The sequence below is a fragment of the Leptodactylus fuscus genome, chromosome 2, assembly GCF_031893055.1.
Source record: "Leptodactylus fuscus isolate aLepFus1 chromosome 2, aLepFus1.hap2, whole genome shotgun sequence".
NCBI lineage: Eukaryota > Metazoa > Chordata > Amphibia > Anura > Leptodactylidae > Leptodactylus > Leptodactylus fuscus.
Window position 1 is genome coordinate 89,653,986 of NC_134266.1, and position 22,312 is coordinate 89,676,297.

The 22,312-nt window shown below is 40.6% G+C and overlaps 1 protein-coding gene across 2 annotated transcripts in view; it reads left to right on the forward strand.

The window, feature by feature from the left end:
* CNTN2 (contactin 2) overlaps positions 1 to 21,811 on the forward strand; it is a 50,125-nt gene extending 28,314 nt beyond the window's left edge. For both annotated transcript variants that reach the window (XM_075264127.1, XM_075264128.1), the window contains exons 9-23: positions 982 to 1,118; positions 1,759 to 1,894; positions 5,235 to 5,385; positions 6,326 to 6,453; positions 10,095 to 10,270; positions 10,993 to 11,113; positions 11,756 to 11,914; positions 14,943 to 15,092; positions 17,498 to 17,568; positions 18,955 to 19,189; positions 19,431 to 19,540; positions 19,731 to 19,917; positions 20,030 to 20,142; positions 20,220 to 20,388; positions 21,416 to 21,811. In XM_075264127.1, the coding sequence (XP_075120228.1) occupies positions 982 to 1,118; positions 1,759 to 1,894; positions 5,235 to 5,385; positions 6,326 to 6,453; positions 10,095 to 10,270; positions 10,993 to 11,113; positions 11,756 to 11,914; positions 14,943 to 15,092; positions 17,498 to 17,568; positions 18,955 to 19,189; positions 19,431 to 19,540; positions 19,731 to 19,917; positions 20,030 to 20,142; positions 20,220 to 20,388; positions 21,416 to 21,507 (2,135 nt within the window). In that variant the 3' untranslated portion in view covers positions 21,508 to 21,811. The remainder of the gene's footprint in view (positions 1 to 981; positions 1,119 to 1,758; positions 1,895 to 5,234; positions 5,386 to 6,325; positions 6,454 to 10,094; positions 10,271 to 10,992; positions 11,114 to 11,755; positions 11,915 to 14,942; positions 15,093 to 17,497; positions 17,569 to 18,954; positions 19,190 to 19,430; positions 19,541 to 19,730; positions 19,918 to 20,029; positions 20,143 to 20,219; positions 20,389 to 21,415) is intronic.
* Positions 21,812 to 22,312: the final 501 nt, after the last annotated feature.

Sequence of the window (22,312 nt, forward strand, 5' to 3'; positions counted from 1 at the left end):
ATATTAAGAAATGCATTTGTAGTTGACCCATTTTCAGGTCTGGAATCCATGTGCTGTCCATGAATTTCACGTACCCCTAGACTTTTAAAAAGCATCCATTGTCTGTGAAATGCATCAAATTAAATTGTGTCTTCATTCTTTTTCATTATATGCATGTGGCCATAATCCTCAATGGGTGCTGATTTAGCTGCGGAGTCCGCGTCTCAAGACTGCCCACCCCCCCCCCATTAAGCCCATTCATCTGGGTCTAATCAGCGGTGGAAAGCTGCAGGGAGCTGGCGGTTGGAAAATGAAGAGGAATTGAGGCAGATGTCTTCCTTGAAATCCTCTTCATTTTACGCTGTGTGACTAGCCCTTGGGGCTGAATTCACACAGGGATTTTTGGACCGGATTCTGAGGCGGCCTCCGCCTCAAAACCTGGTCCAAAAATCCCCATGTGAACCCAGCCTAAAGGGGTTATCCAAGGATCCCAACTGTAGCTTCATGGTTGGGGAAAGCCTGATATCCCCTCTACTGTGTCTCCTTTTTGTAAAGCTATTACACTTCCATGAGAATCGGCACTCATTCCTACTGCCTGGAGAGTTCATCACAATGACCTCCACAGAGATGAACGCAGAGATGAATGCTGGTCTCTGGTACAAGGGGGACATCGCAGTATTAGACTTTCCCTTCCATGATGCTGCAGGAACCTGATCCCAATTGCACCCCCATCAAAGTTACTAAATGTAGTGTGGCTGATGACACCTCAGGCTCTTCCCATCAACTTTGATAAAAATCGAATTTCACAAATTTTCACAATGCAAACAGCATTTGTCTGATTTCTGCAAAATCCACAAATCATTCACAATAGATTATGGATCTACCGGCCATTCAAGGACTTACAGATTCTCGGAAGAGTAGGCCCATTAGAACACTATGGTCCCAGTATGAATCCTTTCACTTGTGTGTTCTTACGGCATCATTTAACTCTTTATTTGACAGCACAGCCAGAATGGCTTCAAATTATCTCTGATACTGAGGCCAAAATTGGTTCTGATCTTGTGTGGAACTGTGCAGCATCTGGAAAACCTCGTCCTACAATTCGCTGGTTGAGAAACGGAACAGCAATACCATCACAGGTGAGAAATACAAGATTAAAAATATAAGTGTTTTCCATTTTTACCTTCATGCAGTTGTCCACAAATGTAACATGCACATAGTAAGTACGAGGTGGGTCAAGTTCTGCTACACATATCACAGGAGACAGGTAAGATAAGCACAAAATAGGATTTTAATATAATGTTTGTTAGCCATGACTGCACTAAAGATTAGCCAGATCTGATAATGAAGGAGATGCTAGACAATGGAGGTGCAAGATAGTGTCTAATTTTTAGTCTATTTTTTGTGTTTTGTTGCATTTATGATCGATTTGCGCCTTACTAGACTGTTGTTTTATCAAATTTAAAGGATGTTACTTGGGCAGGGCATGGAGTTTAGCTCATTGTATTACTTTTTAACATTTTCAAAGGTCACAGGTCAAAGGTCACGTTTTTCGATTAAAGTCAATATGGAGAAAATATTGCAAAAATGCAAGAACGTTTCAGGATAAGCAAATTGTAGTTTAAAAAAAGCCCCCAAAAAGTGACTTAGTTTCCATAAATATGCATAAGTAAGTTTTTATGAGAAGTAAGCTTATCTGAAAGTAAGAAAAGCTGTTAATGCAAAGCAGTAAAGCAAGATCCAGCCTCTTATGAAATATGTATTTATATTGCAACCTAGAAACAGGAACGAATAGAGGTGAGCAACGGGCAGCTGAAAATCACCAATCTGAATCTACAAGACTCAGGCATGTACCAGTGTGTCGCTGGAAACAAGCATGGCACTATTTATACAAGTGCAGAGCTCACTGTGCAAGGTAAGACGTATCAGATTGGCAATAACACTCAGGTCTAGCTCTCACTGATATTTCCATATTGTAAATCATGTCTGCTATAAGACCAGTCTGTTTCTAATACTGTTTTATCATGGCCCATATAAAATAGGAGAATGCAAAACGTTTAGGAAACAACAAGTGCATGCACATTTTAGTATTGCTTTAGTAAAGGGGCTCTATCATTGGGAAAAGTAATTTTTTAAGTAATCACATCCTTTCATAGCCTTTAGAAAGTCTATTCCACACCTATCTTTAGTATGTAGATTGCCTCAGTGGTTTCTGAATAAGTCCGTTTTTATTCATATGCTAATTAGACTGGGTGCACGATGCATCGTGCACCTCCTTTGCTATTGTTTCCTATGGGTGACAAATACCGAACAACAAATAAAAAAGAGGTATAATTGTGGTATTTTATACCCCCTAATAGGGAGACAATAAACAGGCCCTACCTGTTTAAGTGTCCTTACCATAATAGCAAACAATTCAAAGCAAAAAACGAGGTAAGTATGACACCTTCATATATAAACAACAATGAAGCAACTGTTACAATAACATATCAAAAACTTTATTAAGTATCAAAATTGGACATACATGTAAAATACAAGTGCAAATACAGGGAAATAGAATTTGAGAAAATAGGGTACCAAGATGGAATTAGATCCCCATGTATTGCTACAAGACACCTATAAGAGGTATATATAAAATAATATGCAGTGGCAATAAGAAATGACAGTCACAGACCGTTTCCCACAACAAGTGGGGCGGTCCCTACACATATAACTATTGTATGCCAATGCATTAGATAATGAATAAACCCTGAAGAAACAGGGAAGTATATCCTGAGCCACAAGTAGCCGTACGGAGCAATTTCAATACCACAAGCAGCACAGAATCACAAAGTACATAACACTTACCCATGTGGGTGGTGTGATGTGAGCAACCAGGGGACCGGTCCCTACTCTCCAATGGCCCGACGCGCGTTTCGGCACGCAGCCTTCGTCAGGGGGGTCATACTTACCTCGTTTTTTGCTTTGAATTGTTTCCTATGGGTGTATACTGCACAAGCTGCTGCTGATGATGACTCAGCTTCCTGTTTGCACACACACATAGGAGATAATAGAAGAGAGGAGTGCTGCTGGGAACTTCCTGTGCTGGCTGGAAGCTCATTAGCTTATAAATAGAGAGGAGCAAACACTATTCGGAACAGCCGTTCCGAATAGCATGCTCCCTTAGAAATGAATGGAAGCGGCCATTCATTTCTATGGGAGAGTGCTATTTGGAACGGCTGTTTCGAATAGTGTTCGCTCATCTCTACTTATGAACAAAAACGGACTTATTCAGAAACCACGGAGGCAATCTACATACTAAAGGTAGGTGTGGAATAGCATTTCTAAAGGCTATGCAAGCATGTGATTAGTTAATAATGACTTTTCCCAGTGATAGAGCCCCTTTAAGCCTTTTTTGGTGATGATGGTTAATGATGCAATTTCTATTTTGAGCACAAGATGGCACTGCAGCACAACAATGTGCGATCTCATGCCTGTACCACTAATAATGGTTCCACCTATGGCCTTCCTGGTGTATCTCAGCAGTGGGAATCAGTAAAACCACTGTCTGTCTTTGTAACCTGGAATTCTTCTTTAGTGTGCATTCAACTTACTATGGTGCCCAACTTGTTCCAACCAAAGCTGCTCATACACATACCATGCCAGTCAGGGATCCCTTTTTTTAAGACTCTCTTTATATCTGTGCTCATAACAGAGGCCACAAAAATGTGCTGCATCAGTCACATGGAGGACATAAGCAGCTACCAATAAACCCCCAACCACCATTTGATTTTTAATGGGGTCCATTGTGTTTCTCATAGTGTCAGGCACAATAAATAGAGCTGCTGACAGAGTCTCCAATACAGATGTGAACAGTGCCTTATCCCATCAAAAACAGCTGTTGGCACAGGAGCATTTGAGCATTGAGATATCCATTACACTACTAACATTGATAGGAGTGCCTGGTTCTATCATGGTGTCTCTCATGCAGCGCTGTTTTTTCTAGAAACAAACATCTAAAAATAGAAATATAGGGACAAAGAGAAAATCTAAACTGCCCAGCCTTTGTTCTCCTTAGAAAGAAACCTCTGAGGTCAGTTGACTTGTCTTCATATAGATTCAATTGGCAGTGAAAAAAATATATGTATATGGCAAAACTGACTAAAACCTGCTAAACCTATACTTGCCACTGGAGAATAGGGGATAGCTTGCAGATCAGTGGGTGTCCGTCTGACATTTCATTTCACTGGGAGCACCACTGTACTTCAACTGTCTCTAGCACTCCCATTGAAATGAATAGCGAGGTGCACATGGTGCCCAATAAAAGTCCCCTGTCCTCATCAGTGGGAGTCTGAGCGATGCGTCCCCCAAAGATCTATAAGTTGTAATGACTTGCTTTAGTTGGGGAACCCCTTTAATACTGCCTCTCTTGTTCCTATATCCTGTGATCTGCTCCTCGGTCACTTTCCAGAAGCAATAGACAATTGCTTGACCCTTTTTAGGACACTGGGAGAAGAGGGGACAGAGATCAGGGCAGGCCAGCGTGGGACGGGATGCCTAGACCTGTCAGATTTACTATAACACACGGTACAAAACTAGTGTGAACTGTAGCTGAATTATATGTCTCTGACCTCGATTTCAATTCTGTCGTAAACAGCAGTCTATAGAAATCCCCCTCTGCCTCCGTACCTGTCTCCTTGATCTCATCACTTTTAGCCTAGTTTCATATTCACTGAGCAGCCAACCTCATTTGACCACATTTTTTTACCACCTCTGTTTTGACTACAATGTTTTCCCCTCTTTTATGTAAATTGATTTGGTTTCCTAATATAAAAGCCTGTTGTCTACAGCAAGGTAGCTACCATATCTAAAATCTGTCATCTGATTTCTTCTTTATATGTGGCTGTTTACGTGAAAAGGGCCCAGATCGTCGATACTAATTATAGAGAAAATAGTCCAAAACATATTTGGGTAAAAAAATCACAATTTTGTTTTATGCAAAAATTTTATTTAAAAATATGTCAATTGTGCTTTCAATAAAAAATTTTTTGCTGTTTCGGACAATGTTACACCATAACCGTTACAATGATACCAAGAACTCCATATCGACAATGTGGGCCCTTTTCACATAAACAGCCACATATGTGTCAAACATTTTTCTTTTATCAACTGGTTGAGGTTCTTTTTAGTTTTTCTTGTCTTGCCGAGTAGTCTTGTCTACCAATCTACACAAAGCAATAATTACTTATAATATTTTTTTTATTCTTGCTGTAAAGCTATGGCCCCTGACTTCCGTCTGTCACCAGTGAAACCTCTGATTCCTGCTGCTCGTGGTGGGGAAATTATGATACATTGTAATCCACGGGCTGCCCCCACCCCAGTCATTCTATGGAGTAAAGGGACTGAACTTCTACGCAACAGCAGCAGGTAAAATTTGGTTTACATGTTGTACATTATATTTATTACATGTTTTAGAATATTTTTTTACCTTGCTGACAAAGTGGTGAGGATTATTAGGAGAGGGCAAGATACTCCTGAAAACAGGGAAGACTTATGTGTGTCAAAACTGCACCAAAATTGTGGTCCAAATTTCTGTTGCAAAGTAAGTAGATAACACAAACTTAAACTAGTCTAGACAGTCTAAAGATGCAGCAAATGTATGTCATTGTTATAATTCTGGTATATTCAAAGACTGTCTAGTCTACGGTCTCATTCACATGTTCGCATTTCATGCATGTATGACGTCCACATGTTTCACGGATGCCATACATATCCATTCATTTCAATGTGTTCATTCGGAAGTCAGTGTTATTTTGTAGATTGTGAGTTCACACACAAACAGCAAAGGCACGGTCCTTTTTTTTCACAGATGCTGATGCATCACAGTAATGCTTCAAAGTCTATGGGTCCAAGAAAAAATGGACATTTGTAAGTCATCTGTTTTTCACGAACCCAGAGACATACAAAGAAAGGAAAATGAGGCAAAAAAAGTCGTTCTGCTTTTCAAAGACAATGAAAAGCGAATCAACTACAGACAACGCTCCACCCGCTAATGAATAGCATGGACTTCACAAGTCTGTGGATGTGGACGTGTGAATGAGGCCTAGGTTTGAAAATAAAACAGGATTAGTAAATCTGCACCCACATTTCCTAGCAAGCCCGCCACCTCTTTTACTAACCAACATCCCCTTGCTGGGCAAGGTAAAAAAAAATGTGGTGCCCATCATGTAGGCGGTTTGTGGAGCAAATATAGCCAGAATTCTTGTGCATTTAGCTTAGTAAATCTGCCCCACTGTTACTGCGCTATATTGGAATAATCTAGAATAGACTTCTAAGAATGACCATCATATATTTTGCTTGTTGACAGGATCACAGTCACTACTAATGGAACACTGATCTTGAAGAATATATCTCGTGCAGATGAAGGGAACTATACCTGTTTTGCAGAGAATCTCATGGGAAAGTCCAACAGTACTGGCATCCTAAGCGTCAGGGGTGAGATGGCTAGATACAATTGTACTAAAAATTGCAACTTTTGCTATTCTTAAACCATTACATAACATAGGTCAACATCTTAATATCTTAATAAAATTTTAACATAACAATATATGAGCCAGAAAACTAACACAAGCAGCTGAAATCTACAAATGGTTGGTGGCTGAAATGCCAAAATCTGCCATTTTGGCCGACTAGAGTCTAATGTGTACGGCTAACTATAGGGAGAAATTTATCATGAGGATAACACCAGTTGAGCTACATTTATCAGAGTATAGGATAGCATTTCTATGTCACCTTCTTACTATGAAGATTTTATACACATAATTACTTTAATAAAATAGATACCATACAGTTGATAAAACTATTTAAAACGTAACCATGTGCTATATACAAAGTACTGTACTCTGGGTTAGATACCATTATATGTGCCAGCCCAAATCCTATTCTGTATTCATTGCAATGGAAATGGACTACACCGCATATAATATATTCAATGCACCACAAATTCAATATTCAATGCAGAAGAACAAGTATGCATATTAAAAAAGTATTAATACACAGTCCAGTCACATTAATGTGACAACCTGTCAAAATCCAGAATAACCACCTTTTGCAGAGCGGACCGCTGCGAGACGTACAGGAGGAGAGGGGATGTAGTGATGATGTTCACTGGGATGTTGAGCCATGCAGAGTCCAGTGCCGTGGCCAGCTGCGCTAGGTTACGCGGTTGAGCATTCATGGCGCGAACAACCCGATCGAGGTGGCCCCACAGATTCTCAATTGGGTTCAAGTCCGGGGAATTTGCTGGCCAAGGGAGTATGGTAAACTCATCCCGGTACTCCTTGAACCACACACGTACACTGCGAGCTTTATGACATGTCGCATTGTCCTGCTGGTAGATGCCATCATCCTAAGGAAAAACAATTCGCATGTAGGGATGAACATGGTCTGCAAGGATAGATGCATACTTGTGTTGATCCATTGAGACTTCCACAATGATGAGTGCACCCTGATGGCTGATAACACATGCCTTCTGAGATTGGTTATTTAACATTAATACCAAAAGTAGGTGGTGGTCACATTAACATGACTGGACTGTGTAAAATGCTGCATTATTTGGTATAATACCAGAGCAAAAGGAAATAAGGATAAAGTCCATATGCATATTATCACTGTGTGACTACCTCAGGGGTACATTGATTATGCCTGCTAATATGCAGTACTGTGCAAACATTTTAGGCAGGTATGAAAAAAAATGATGTAAAATAAGAATGCTTTCAAATATGTGTTAATAGTTTATTATTGTCAGATAACATAATGAATAAAAGAAAAATCTAAATCACATGAACATTTGGTGCGACCTCCCTTTGGAGGAGATGTGATGATATGGCCTCCACAGAGCCCTGATCTCAATGTCATCCAGTCTGTTTGGGATTACATGAAGAGACAGAAGGATTAGACGATCTGTGATTAGTTCTTTAAGATGTCTGGAACAAAGTTGAGTTTCTTCAAAACTGTGTCCAAGTGTAAATAGAAGAACTGACACTGTTAAGATGGTCACACTAAATACTGACTTGCTTTAGATTTCTCTTTTGTTCATTCACTTAATTTTGTTAACTGACATCAATAAGGTACAAGCACTTCTATTTCTGAAACCATTCTTAGGTCTCATTCATGGACCGCACCCCCACCCTGCTCATTTGTGGGTGGCGTGCTGTCCATGGTTGATCCGGTTTTCATGTCTGTGAAAATCAGATCAACTTTAAAAAAAAAAATTTTTTATATCCTAACCTTTGTATGTCTCTGGGTGTGTGAAACAATGGAGAACACAAATATAAGACCAAGATTCACTTGGATCTTGAGATATCACTGGTTAAAGCGGTGCTGTATATACTCGCAACTTCACTTCACCCAGTGTACAGGAGAACACATGAGGCTGTGCAGAGGGAGAAGAATGTTTATATTCTCCTGTCACTTCAGATAACCTCAGGGCAGGGGGTACCATTACCATAGACTTTTGTTCATTATATCACCCACCCCCACCATTATTAATCAGAGAGTATACTTGTCATTTAACCCCTTAGATACTGTAGTAATGCTGACTGCCTAAGTCTCTCCCATTGTTAATAAAAAAAAATATTTAAAAAACCCCATAGAATTGGTATCACCACATCTGTAGCAACCCCTAAAATAAAATTAGTATGTTATTTATTCTATATGATAAAAATCATAAACCTTCAAATTCACATTTGTGATTAATGCTTATGTTTTCTGTTCATCTCACCATCAAAAACAAAAAGTTATAAAAACTGATCAAAAAGTATTATGTACCCACAAAATACAAGGTCTCGTAAAACTATATTGAAATAAAAATGTAAAAAGTTATGAAAGCGGGGATGTGGAGAGAAAGAAAATGTTGCTGGTGTAAGGCTACAACGTGTTAGTTCATTAAAGGATTAAACTGTAGATAAGACGCTAGAGATATATGGCAGTAATATTTATGGAGAGCATGGCATGGGAGCGTGCCATGTATTAAGAGAGGGAGTGTGGTGATGCCCAGGAGGGGGCCTATAGGCCATGCCAATCTATCTATAAACCACTTACTGATGATGAGGCTCTGCCTGCCAACAGGCTACAATAGCTGAGCAGGGAAAGACTATGTATAGACAGGAGGGATCATACGAGGTAAGACTGCACACACTAAAATACTTCCTGTACATTATACTTAGACATTTGTAAAGCTTTCAGTGCTATTCACAGAGCTCCATCAGAAACCATCAGCAATAGCATCCTCTACTGTACCTATTTCTTTCTGTATGCTCCATTGAAATGGAGCCCACAGATGTCTATAGACAATGGTGTAACCATAGGGGTTACAGTGGTTACAGCTGTGACTAGGCCTAGAAGCCAAGGTGGACCACGGGTCACCCTCAACAGACTAAGGCTGGAGAAAATTCCTTGATCTCCTTTCTGGAAGTAAATTTATGACTTCTATGACACAAAGCCTTGCACTGTCAGAAAGGACAAAATTAACCCTTTTATGATAACATAGCAGTTGGTCAGCAGCATATAGTCAAGGGCAAATTCTGCAGGGAGGCTGCGACACACAAGGGGCCATGATTACTATATAGTCTCCGACAGGGTATAGGAGTGACGGAAAGCTTGCATGCACTGACATGTTGTGAACAAGTCTTAAGGACGCCCTGGCCCCAGATTTTTTAAATAAATATAATATAAAAATGTTTATCTATAAATGGCAATTAATTGGGGGCAGTTGGTTTACTGGAAATTTTTTTTAAAAAAAAATACGTCAAAATTGCATTATGTTAGATATTTTTGATGCCACTGTCCAACCATGCGGGGGGTGTCGTGGGAGTGAATTGGGCAGGGTCGGTGAGGAGGTATGGGGTGTTAAATGCACAGTACATTTATGATTAAAGTAAAAATTGATCTTAATGAATGTACCGCTATATACTAAAAAATATACATAGTAAGTATGAAAAAAGACTGATATAATTCGAACATATATCCTGCAATGTTGATCCAGATGAAAGTAACATTGTTTCCTTTAGGCAACAGCTGATGTATCCAAATGTTCCCTCAAGCAACTGAGACCTCCATCATTTTTTATCTTACAGAAGCCACAAGAATTACTTTGGCCCCTTCGGGATCAGACATCAATGAGGGGGACAGTGTTACATTGCAGTGCCATGCTTCTCATGATCCTACCATGGATCTTACATTTACATGGGAGCTTGATGGGATGCCTATTAACTTTGAGAAGGAGGAAGAGCACTATCAAAAAGTTTCAGGGGTAAGGGACACCTAGTACTTGTTTATCTACATTCATGTTCTGATTCATGTACATAGACAAAGAGGCTGAGGTGCAGGTTAATGTCTTTTACCTGGTGATGGATTAGGCCCATTTTATCTCGAGACCAGTTCCAGTGTATTACTGAATGAAGATCTTCAGTAGGGATATGAAGAGGAATTTATCATTCCTCATATGCCAATTTCTGTTAGTCTCAAATTTTGGTACATATGAGCTTTGCACAAAACTTTACACCAGTCTTGACACTTTTCTTGGTGGGGCAAGGACAGAGTTGGCAGCACATTTATTATAATTGTATATTATATGTGATATCTGGATGTCAGTAGGTTTCAGGTTACATCAGTATTATTAAGAGACAAATATCATCAGACCTGCAGGTGGAAAATCTGCTACATTGTGGATAGTGAATGAGACTTAGACCATAGCATGAACTGATTTGTTGTGCACATGTTCTATCAATAACACATCAATCAATGTTTTGGGGTTTCACTGTAGCTTTCACCCTGTGGAAAGCAAAGGGTAAAATCTGAGTCATACCTGCAGTATGCATACAAATGATGACTGATATTCAGTTTAACAGAACTGAACAAACCAGGTATTTTTGTTGAGGTAGGACAAGGACACCAAGTAGCTGAGGCTTACACCATGTCTGCTGCGAGGACCCAGGATAATAACAGTGTCTAAAGACAATGCACTTTTTGCAGGATGAATCTGTTGGGGATCTTCATATTATTAATACTAAATTGAGGCATGCTGGGAAATACACGTGCACAGCTCAGACCGTGGTGGACCGGGCCTCTGCTTCGGCTTTTCTCCTTGTGCGAGGTAACCATAATGTCTGTGTCTTCAAGGTCGGTTTAGCAGTACAATGAACAGTTACACCATGTTTCAATATACTTTCTACAGAAGTTCTTCTTGATAATAAATATTGCAAGAGAGCAATACCTTAGCTATGAAAGTTGTTCTTTTCTTTTTAATTTATTTTATTTATTTATTTATTTTTAATGTAACTAACCTTTTTTTCCCCCTGAAATCCATAGTACTGGTGAAGATAACAAAGTTTGTAATGTACTTTAAGAAAGAAATTGGCCTGTTTTTACACTTACTTGCCTCCTACTTCTACAGATCAATTCCTTACAATAGAATTGTATGGAGAGGGGAGGGGGGAAGAAGTGGAGAGTTTTTCAAAGCAGAGAGACCACTAAATATACAGGAACTTTTCTTTAGTGAAGTACAGTATGTTGCGAAGCTTGTTCCCTTCACCTGCACTTGCACTATTGATTTATGAAAAAAATAGCCTAAAATTTACTTATACTGTAACCTAAAAGATAAACAGGTTTGGATGTTTGGAACCAGGACAACAGTCTGCTAACTAAATACAAGAATAAAATAAATAGCTGTCAAGAAGCAGAGACCATGTATATAGTTATTTAATACTTTCCCATTCACATATACTCCTTCATTTAGGACCCCCGGGACCACCAGGAGGTGTGGTTGCGAGAAATGCAAAAGACACAAGCATTCAACTGAGCTGGAGTCGAGGGTTTGATAACCATAATCCAATCAGTCGGTATACAGTGGAGGTGAAGGAACCAGAAAAGGAAGAGTGGAAAACAGCACGGACAGGTCAGTGTAGCCTGATGATTTTAGAAATTAGAATCTTAGTACACATTAAATCCTGCTGTATATAACCCAGCTTCAGTGTGACTCCAAAGGTCAGCGATGTGTGGTGAATTGGAAAATGGATTATTTCACGCTGTTCTTGCTGTGACTTTGATACACCAGGATTTGTTAATTTTTACTTTGTGGATGAATTGCGACTTTTATTTATTTTGCACCCTGCCCAGCACTTAAAATGCACCAGCGTTAATACTGGATGATGAATTTAGTGCATCTTTACACTGTCTGTTGTAAGTTTATACCATCTATTAGTTGGCTTACTTTGCATCAGAATTTTGGTACACATTTCACACATCTTAAGCCCCACGCCTTTTCCACTATGGGAATAAAAGTGTCTTAAACGCATAATAAATGTGGTGTACACCTTGTAGGCAAACTTGGTTGTGCAATTCAAGACAGGATTCTTACACACTTGAGGGAATTTATTAAAACTGGGGTTTCTTATGTGAGTCTCTTAATATGCTCCAGCCTCTTAATAAATCAGGTGCACGCCCATGAGAAAGGATAATAATATATATATTAGATATAATGAATTTGTGTCACTGACTGCATAGCTCCTAACCATCCTGGATCCGGCGGTACAGCCCCGATTGTATACTGCTGTCCCCCCATTCCGGACAGTTGACAGCTTGTCCTGATATGCCCCTGAAGTGTTATTCTTATTAACAAACTTTTTCCGATCGCCACCGGCTCTTATTCCAGGGCAAAGGCTAAATACTATACTCCTGTAAGGACCTTCTGACATCAGACAGTCACATTCTCTATAGCCAAGTAACTGGGTAGGCATGTTTTTGCTTGTAAGAAGATCCTTCCTTCCAAGAAAAGTTGTATCCCATGCAGTGGAGTAACAAGGAAAGATGTGGAGTACAGGGTGTAGTGTGTGTGGGGGGGGTGAGATGTGGGATGCAGGGTGTACCGTGGGGGGGAACAGATGTAGCGTTCAGGGTTTACTCTGGAGGGAGAGAAGTGGGGTGCAGGGTGTACCGTGTGTGGGGAAGAGATGTGGGGTGCAGGGTGTACAGTGTGGGGGGAGATTCTGGGTGCAGGATGTACTGTGTTGAGGGTGAGATGTGGGGTGCAAGGTGTACTATGTGTGGGTGGATAAATGTGGGGTGCAGGGTGTATTGTGGGGGCAGAGATATTGTGTGCAGGGTGTACTGTGTGGGGTGCAGGGTCTACTGTATGTGAGGGAGAGATGCAGGGTGCATGGGTGTGCAGTAGGGGGGAGATGTGAGGTGTAAGGTGTATTGTGGGGGGAGATGTGGGGTGCAGGGTGTACCCAAAGAGAAATTGATGTGAATGGGCGGGGTCAATATAGAAGTGGGTGGAGCTAAATTTGTTGCAACAAGCATAGCACATTTTGTCCCTCTTTCTGTCCTTTAAAAGTTGAGAGTTATGCCCACTGGCCAATCCCCATCTGCCCACATTAATAAAAAGTGGCAAGTGAGGCTCAGAACAGGGAATGTGGTTCATCTTTAACCGTGCGCCAAGCATGTGCCATGTCAACACCCATCTATGCCAGAAAACTACGTAGATAGTTTGCTTGTCCCCATAGTAAATCTGCTGCAGTGTGTCATAAACCAAGATTATGCTGCCATGGTGGTTAGGGAACTCTCTTGGATGCTGTAGTGTCCCTTCATTCTTTCCTAGTTCTGACTCCAGGGCCAGGAGTGTAACTTGATGGGGTGCAGAAGGTACCTGGGCTATGTAGCCTTAGGGGATAAGTCTTTTTCCAGTGTGAGGAGACCAGTAAATTGTAGGATCTGGTACAGATTCCGAATTGGGACCCAGGAGCTTCCTATGACACCTCTGCAGCTCACCAGCCATTCTGTTAAGCTTGTGTTCCCAATAGAGAAGTGGACTATAAGGCTGTGTTTATATAGTGCTCTTTCACTGAAGAACTTCATATATTTTTTAATTGCAGTAAAGAGAACCCCATGTTATTATGCAATTCACTGAGCCAGGAATATGTGTCCATATAACAGCAGGCCAAAGATATTTGATGATTGCGGCCCCTGCAGCGTGATGGAGAAGATGGGGCCCAGGAAAGAAGGCAACTACTTGGCCTGACTCGGGCCTAGTTATTATTTCCGCCACTTGATGTATCTGAATAATAGTAATCTGTAAAATATACTGGGTAGTCTCTTAAATAATTTACCCAGTATATTATACAAACACACAGTCCCGTTGAGATGCTGTACAATGAGTATCTGTATGAAGTACAATGTGTGTTCTGTGCCATGTAAGGGTGAGCTGGGACCCTACCCTAGCTCAGGGCCCACTGGCGATTTCACCTGTTCTCCTGTGGGCCCCCAACTCAACCTGGCATGGCACATCACACTCATTATGCAGCATCTCAACAAGGCTGTACATAAGTATAATATATTGTATAGATTAAGAAACTACCCAGTTTCTTGTTATATATTGTAGATATATTGGGCCTTCATCACCAATCATCTTGGTACTGCCTGAGGCCTACTGATGTGTGGGCACATATCCCCAACCCACCTAGATAAGAAGGTCCTAGTTCATGGCAAGAACCAAGCAGCAGACTGCTGAGAAGACTCCAAGACAAAACCTGGCAAGGGCTATGCTAATACTGGAAAAAATAAGTTGTTTATGACGTTTTAGGAATGGTGTCTTACATGTAGCTGTATAGTGGGCCCCAGCAGTGGGGTGCCCTGGTTTAGACAACTTGACAACCAAGGACAACATCTGCATGGAGTTTGTATGTTCTCCCAGTGTTTGCATTGATTTTCTCCCAAAGACATACTGATAGGGAATTTAGATTGTGAGCCCTACAACAGACAGGGAGTGATGAGAATGTCTGGAAAGGGCTGAGGAATATGGTGGCACTATATAAGAAAGAGAAATAAAGAAAATGCATAGTAACATGCTAGACAATACTGCACACCATAAAGGCATTTTTTGTGTAGTTTCTTTATGTGGACGCTGAGGTCTCTCCCTTTTACAGATCCTGCCACTGTGGAGGGAAATGCAGAATCAAGTTTGGTAGTGGGACTCACACCATGGACTGACTATATGTTCCGAATCGTGGCTAGCAATATTTTAGGAGCTGGAGAACCAAGTGTCCCATCAGCCATAATAAGAACAAGAGAGGCTGGTAAGTAAATACATGTAAATATCTCTGTTTTGCTGTGCTATACTGGTGACTATGATGGACTACCTAGATGTTTTTACAAAGTCTACTGCTTCAGTTTTTCTAATGGCAATTTGCATATACTCCAGAATGTTATAAAGAGAGATCAGCTTAACAGCAATTACTTGCAAAGTCAATATTTGCCTAGAAAATGAACTTTATCCCCCAAAACACATTTCAACATCATTGCAGCCCTGCCTTAAAAGGACCAGCTAACATCGTTTCAGTGATTGCTCCATTAACACAGGTGTGGGTGTTGATGAGGACAGGGCTAGAGATCAATCTTTCATGATTAAGTAAGAATGACACCACTGGACACTTTAAAAAGAGGCTGGTGCTTGGCATCATTGTTTCTCTTCTGTTAACCATGGTTATCTCTAAAGAAACACGTGCAGTCATCATTGCACTGCACAAAAATGGCCTAACAGGGAAGAGTATCGCAGCTAGAAAGATTGCACCTCAGTCAACAATCTATCGCATTATCAAGAACTTCAAGGAGAGAGGTTCCATTGTTGGCAAAAAGGCTCCAGGGTGCCCAAGAAAGATCAGCAAGCGCCAGGACCGTCTCTTAAAAGTGTTTCAGCTGCGGGATTGGGCTACCAGCAGTGCAGAGCTTGCTCAGGAATGGCAGCAGGCAGGTGTGAGTGCATCTGCACGCACTGTGAGGTGGAGACTCTTGGAGCAAGGCCTGGTCTCAAGGAGGGCAGCAAAGAAGTCACTTCTCTCCAGAAAAAACATCAGGGACAGACTGATATTCTGCAAAAGGTACAGGGAGTGGACTGCTGAGGACTGGGGTAAAGTCATTTTCTCTGATGAATCCCCTTTCGATTGTTTGGGACATCTGGAAAACAGCTTATTCGGAGAAGACGAGGTGAGCGCTACCACCAGTCTTGTCTCATGCCAACTGTAAAGCATCCACATTCATGTGAAACCATTCATGTGTGGGGTTGCTTCTCAGCCAAGGGAATCGGCTCTCTCACAGTCTTGCCTAAAAACACAGCCATGAATAAAGAATGGTACCATAATGTCTTCTTCCAACCGTCCAAGAGCAGTTTGGCCATCAACAATGCCTTTTCCAGCATGATGGAGCACCTTGCCATAAAGCAGAGGTGATAACTAAATGGCTCAGGGAACAAAACAGAGATTTTGGGTCCATGGCCTGGAAACTCCCCAGATCTTATTCCCATTGAGAACTTGTGGTCAATCATCAAGAGATGGGTGGACAAACAAAAACCTACAAATTCTGACAAAATGCAAGCATTGATTGTGCAAGAATGGACTGCTATCAGTCAGGATTTGGTCCAGAAGTTGATTGGGAGCATGCCAGGGAGAATTGCAGAGGTCCTGAAGAAGAAGGGTCAACACTGCAAATATTGACTTGCTGCATTAACTCATTCTGTCAATATAAGCTTTTGTTACTCATAATATGATTGCAATTATATTTCTGTATGTGATAAAAACATCTGACAAACACACATAAAAATTCAGAGGGCAGCAGATCATGTGAAAATATAATATTAGTGTCATAACTTTTGGCCATGACTGTAGATATAGCATATGTCTTCTGTCCCTAGTCATTAGATAATAGTTTTGTTTTGAAAAATAAATATATAAAATAGCAGCAGATGGCATTTCTGCCTTACTAACATGAGAATAGGGCCCTTCTCTATGCCTAAATATTAAAGGGACCTGTGAAGAAAAAGTGACACTCACTGGCTTAGAACTACTCATTGGTGGTGACAGGGGCCCTGGACCCTGAGGAGTACCATAGGTCCCTCTGCCCCATAAAATATCATTTTCTCAATGTCACAAAGCAGGTAGGAGCCCCATTCCAAATTTTGCATTGGGGCCCAGAAATTACCACTTATCTTAAATGCTATCAAAGTATGATAAGCTCATCCACACAGTAGGTGTCCCCATTCAGTATACTGTCCCTTAGTACCCCCACAAACTACACTGTCTCCTCTGTGCCTCTATAAAGTATACTGCCCTCCTTAGTGACCCTACCCAGTACAATGCCCCCTCAGTAGCCCCTACGAGTATAATGCCCCAACATCATGCTTCCACACAATATAATGTCCACATAGTGGCCCAGTGACCAGAGATCTAAGAGCGGTAAGTAATGAAAAGCATGCTCACCACTCACTTATATACTGTTATATGTTCATAGACTTAATAAAAATTGTGCTCCCAAGTCATAGATGGCAAGGTGGCACCCTAGGTGGTCACCTACCTGTGGTTCTGATCCTACTATCTATACACCTATTGTTCAAGAACTAATCATGATGACAAAGATTCATGTTTAGGGAAAGATAATTCCAGCCACCAAGAACTGCCATTTCCAACATCTGTCCCCTATTTCCTTCTAGCACCAATTGTCGCCCCATCAGGTCTTAGTGGTGGAGGAGGGGCACCAAATGAGCTCACGATTACCTGGAAGGTGAGTGTATGTTCTATGAAACACCATACTGATAACTTCTTTTCAGAATAAGATTGCATGAAACGACCGGACTTCTATTATCACTGACAACTTTGCAGGTTTCTGCTACTTTCAGCAGAATGGCAGAAGCAAGATTTTATAGTATGTTAAAAGTAACATATCGCCATTTTTTATTTATAAAAATCACTTTTTCTGTTTTTATTTTCATATCGTACATTTTTTTTCTATTTTCTGTACATGGTTATAGGGGTGGCCATCCTGCCTGAACTTTTCCTCTGTTCCGTTTAGTAATATGCTTTATAACAGTGACAGGCAGCAATAGACTTGAGCTGACTCATTGGGCCTACATGATGGCTGTCTAGGCATGCTCTGTACAGGGAATGGGAGTAGATAAGTTGTGACTTAATCTATTGTCAATAGTGGATGCAATGAAAGACATTTTTGGTGTGATTTATAGAAGCATTATCTTTTATTGTGCCCTGTCTTGTTTTTAATGTAAATGAGGTGACTGCTGCAATGAAAACTCCAGGAGAATAGGCAAGTGGCAGTCTATTATTAGGCTTAGCAGTCAGAATGAAAAATGCAGGATATAGCACTTTTGTAAGATATACATGGCAACATGGAACATTAAAGAAAAAATCATTGCAAATTCTTGAAAAAAATTGGGCAACACAGTCGCTCAGTGGTTAGCAATGCAGCTATGGACAGCGCTGTTTCGGCCTATTGGGTCTCCTCAGCATAGCGCAGGGATACTGATTTGGCATCATGACAGTAGACTTTTTAACTGAGTCATGCATGATGTTAAAGATGCTGCCCTCTAGAGGGTGGCACACAGAGTGCACTGTTCTCTTAATTACATCCTGGAGAATAGATTTGCATATTTTTTTACCCAGAATCCCTAGCGGAGCAGGAATGACTTGTAAGTCTCCTTACTGCCTATGTAGGCACACACTCTCCCTGATGTGGACGAGTGTCCCCTGACCCTGGTCTATAGTCTCTCACTCTGCCAAATCAGTATCCCTGCGCTATGCTGAGGAGGCCCAATAGGCCGAAACAGCGCTGTCCATAGCTGGGAATCAGTTCCTTTTGGAATAGAAATACTAATTTGGCAATTAAATCCACATCATGACAGTAGACTTTTTAACTGAGTCATGCATGATGTTAAGGAGGCTTCCCTCTAGAGGGCGGCGTACAGAGTGCACTGTTTCTCCTAATTACATCCTGGAGAATAGATTTGCATATTTTTTACCCAGTATGTAAATAGACCCAGAAAATTACTGATAGGACAGTAAAGACATACAGTACTTCCCAAAAGGATACTTCCGTTGTAACACAAATGCACAATGTACATGGATAATCATTGTTCTTTTATTCTTGGTATGACAGCCATTGGAGAGACAGTACCAACATGGCGATGGTTTTGGATACATCATTGCCTTCAAGAGGATGACTGAGGAGTCCTGGCAGACAGTTAAAATTCTTGGAGCGCAGTCTCAACACTTTGTTTATAGAAATGAGAGCATCGCAGCGTACACCCCCTTCAATGTCATGATCAAGGCATTTAACCAGAAGGGAGAAGGACCTTACAGCCTGGAAACCATTGTATTCTCTGCAGAGGAGGGTATGATAGTCCTTCATGGAACAGTGTTGGGTTTTATGGGTACCAGCTATACCTGGGTTTGCTTGCATTCCTTCATGCAGGTTTTTGTTAGATTTATCTGACTCTCAATAGGAAAAATCATATGTATATATATACACATACACACACCTATATAATAATATAACTATTATAAAAAAATATAACTATTTAATAATTATGAGCTTTTTCTACATTTACTAAACAGTTGTTTTCTGGTCCCTAGAGCCAAGCATTGCACCATCTGATGTGAAGGCAACAACTCTGTCATCTTCTGAGATAAAGGTGGAATGGAAGTCTGTGGCAACTGTTAAGGGCGTTTTAATGGGTTATGAGGTAAGATATGCTCAGTTATCAGCACCCAATTGTAAATGGGTTTCATCAGCATTGGTATAAGCTCTGATGGTTCTGGTGTTTGTAGTAACTTTGGGGTATATAAAATGCCTTATTAAATGCCCTATAAGTGTACTTGTGGTTGGTAGAGGAAAATTCCACCATCAAGAGTATGTTTATTACCCTCAAACAGATCAGATACTGGAAGGCGGGTGATAAAGCGGGTGCTGCTGATAGGGTGAGGTCGGAAAGCCTTGAAACCGTTGCCAAAGTGAGCGGGCTAAAGCCAAATACCCTGTACCATGTGACAGTTCGTGCTTACAACAGGGCTGGCACTGGGCCACCCAGCCCCATCGCCAATGTTACTACCACCAAATCACGTATGTATAACATATAGTCATCCCAATAATCTTATTAGTAGTGCTTAACTCCTGTGGTTAATGGTTTTATTAGATCATGAATGATATTACTAATTCAGTTTTCACTCTTCAGCTCCAAATAGACCCCCAGGTAATATTTCCTGGACACTCTCACGTTCCAGTGTCAGAATTAAGTGGGACCCCGTGATATCAATGAAAAATGAATCTTCTGTAACAGAATACAAGGTAAGTATAGAAAAGGACAAATGAATACTTCAATTTTGGTTTCTTTCTTTTGACAATTAACTCTCCTATTTGCGTAGATACTTTATAGGGTGGATTCCCACTCAACTCCTACACTATATGTAACAAGCAAGACACAAGCAGAGCTTCCACTTCCTGAAGGTACCAATCATGTGACTATACAGCTACGTGCCACTGGTCAGGGAGGAGATGGGGACCCTGCTGAGGTGCATATTCCTACAAATTCAGGTACTGTGATTTCTGTATTGTTGTTACTACCAACTCATTCGGTGCCATACTGAATCAGAACTAATGCTTTTTTTTTTTTTGCAAAATAAGATCTATAAATACATAGTAGAGCATAGCAGAAAAAAAATTAATGACAGCTGGCTCATATTGGGTTAAAAAAATAATTCCAAACATCTGCCACAGCCCATGTTCCCATTGAGACATACAATAAATGCCAACCACTGGCTGAGGCGGGTCACTACTATGGCTTTCCAGACACTTCCTCTGTTTTGAGCAGTGTCAGAACAGGTTAAACCCCATATATTATATCCTTATAAAATTCTAAATGTATTGATAAATTCACATTAGTTTTGTAAATGCCCATATCATAGCAGGAAGTATTTCCAGGTCGATACTTCAGTAAATTATAGATGAACTTTCACCACCAACTCTACTTCTTTGCCTCCTCTATTAGTTGCTGAAATAACTTTTCTGGGGCAGATGTAATTTTTTTTTCTCTAGTTCCCACACTTCTTGGGGCAATCGATGCAGTTTTGTTGCCGGCTATGGTAATTAGTCTATCTACTGTCAAGTGACCCCTAGGGGTGTGATTGTAACCTTGGATACTATCAAATCAGAGACTTTAGTATTTTGACCTAAAGCAAACCTCCTTTCTACAGGAATTCACATATCAATGAAACCTTAGGGTAAATTATAATGGGAAGTAAACTTGCCTATGTCTTTTAGCTCTGGACTTCAAGACCTATAGTTACACTTCTCATAGACTGAAGGATTTGTGGTTAAAAAGAACTGAATAGGGCACTCATTATAGTCTCACTTTTCTGTTACAATATGAACTGTAAACTTGTTAACTTTTCTATATACATGGTGTTAATAGTAGTACTACAGTGTGACTTGTTACTGTACATTTCATCTAACATAGTATTTGTTACTTATCTCTACCATATAGGTAGAACTGTAATATGCTTATGACCAGCTCATTTCTGTGCACTATATAATCTTTCAGAATACAATTATTTCTTCACAGGAACCAGCATGATGGTAGAAGACTCTGCTTCTCAGAATTGCATGACTAAAACACTCGCAGTCTTGGTCCTGATAAGGTTTCTTGCCGTTTGAGGCACCATAATTGAATCCTGAAGATGGAAGAGTTGGCCGTAACCTCCAGCCTCTCACCTCCCAGAAGACAAAACCAACCATCCCTAACAGTATCAGACAGCATTTTTGTGTAGAGAGCAGTTAAAGGAAAAAAAAACTTACTGGCAGAATGCAAGTGCCCTCTAGAAGCAAAAGGGCTTAGTGGAAGATGCGTTTTCCTAAAATTAAAGTGGGATTTACTTTTAGAAGGTGGGGGGTGCAAGCACTTTTTGATGGGGCAAATTTGGGAATTTTGTCTTATGAAGCCATGTGTACATGCTTTATAAATAGCAATTTTTTTTTCTACAATTGCCTTTGTTTCCATTTATTTCTCTCTTGTTGCAAATTTTAAAGGACTATTGGTGACCTATTGTATGGAAAGATCATCAATATCTGATCAGTGGCCATCCGACACCTGGAACCTCCACAGATCAGCTGTTTAAAATGGCAGTAGCTTCGGTGTGCTGATATCACATTTATCGATCATATGGTATGGCTGCAACTTCATTCCATTCAAGTAAATTTGGCTAAGCTACAATGCTAAGCATAGCTCTGTGCTTGGTATTCAGTTAAGAGGCCACAGCACTCAGACCAAACACGAAAAAAACCAAAATACATAAATCTACAAATAACACTGTCATGTACCATTAATAAAAGGAACACAGAATGTAAACTCCAGCTAAACACTTGGAGTGTGCATTGTATGTCTTGCTTATTAACAGTATGTGGCAGCATTCTTTCTATGCAACTTTGTCAGGTTAAGGGCTTATTCACACGTTTCCCAACC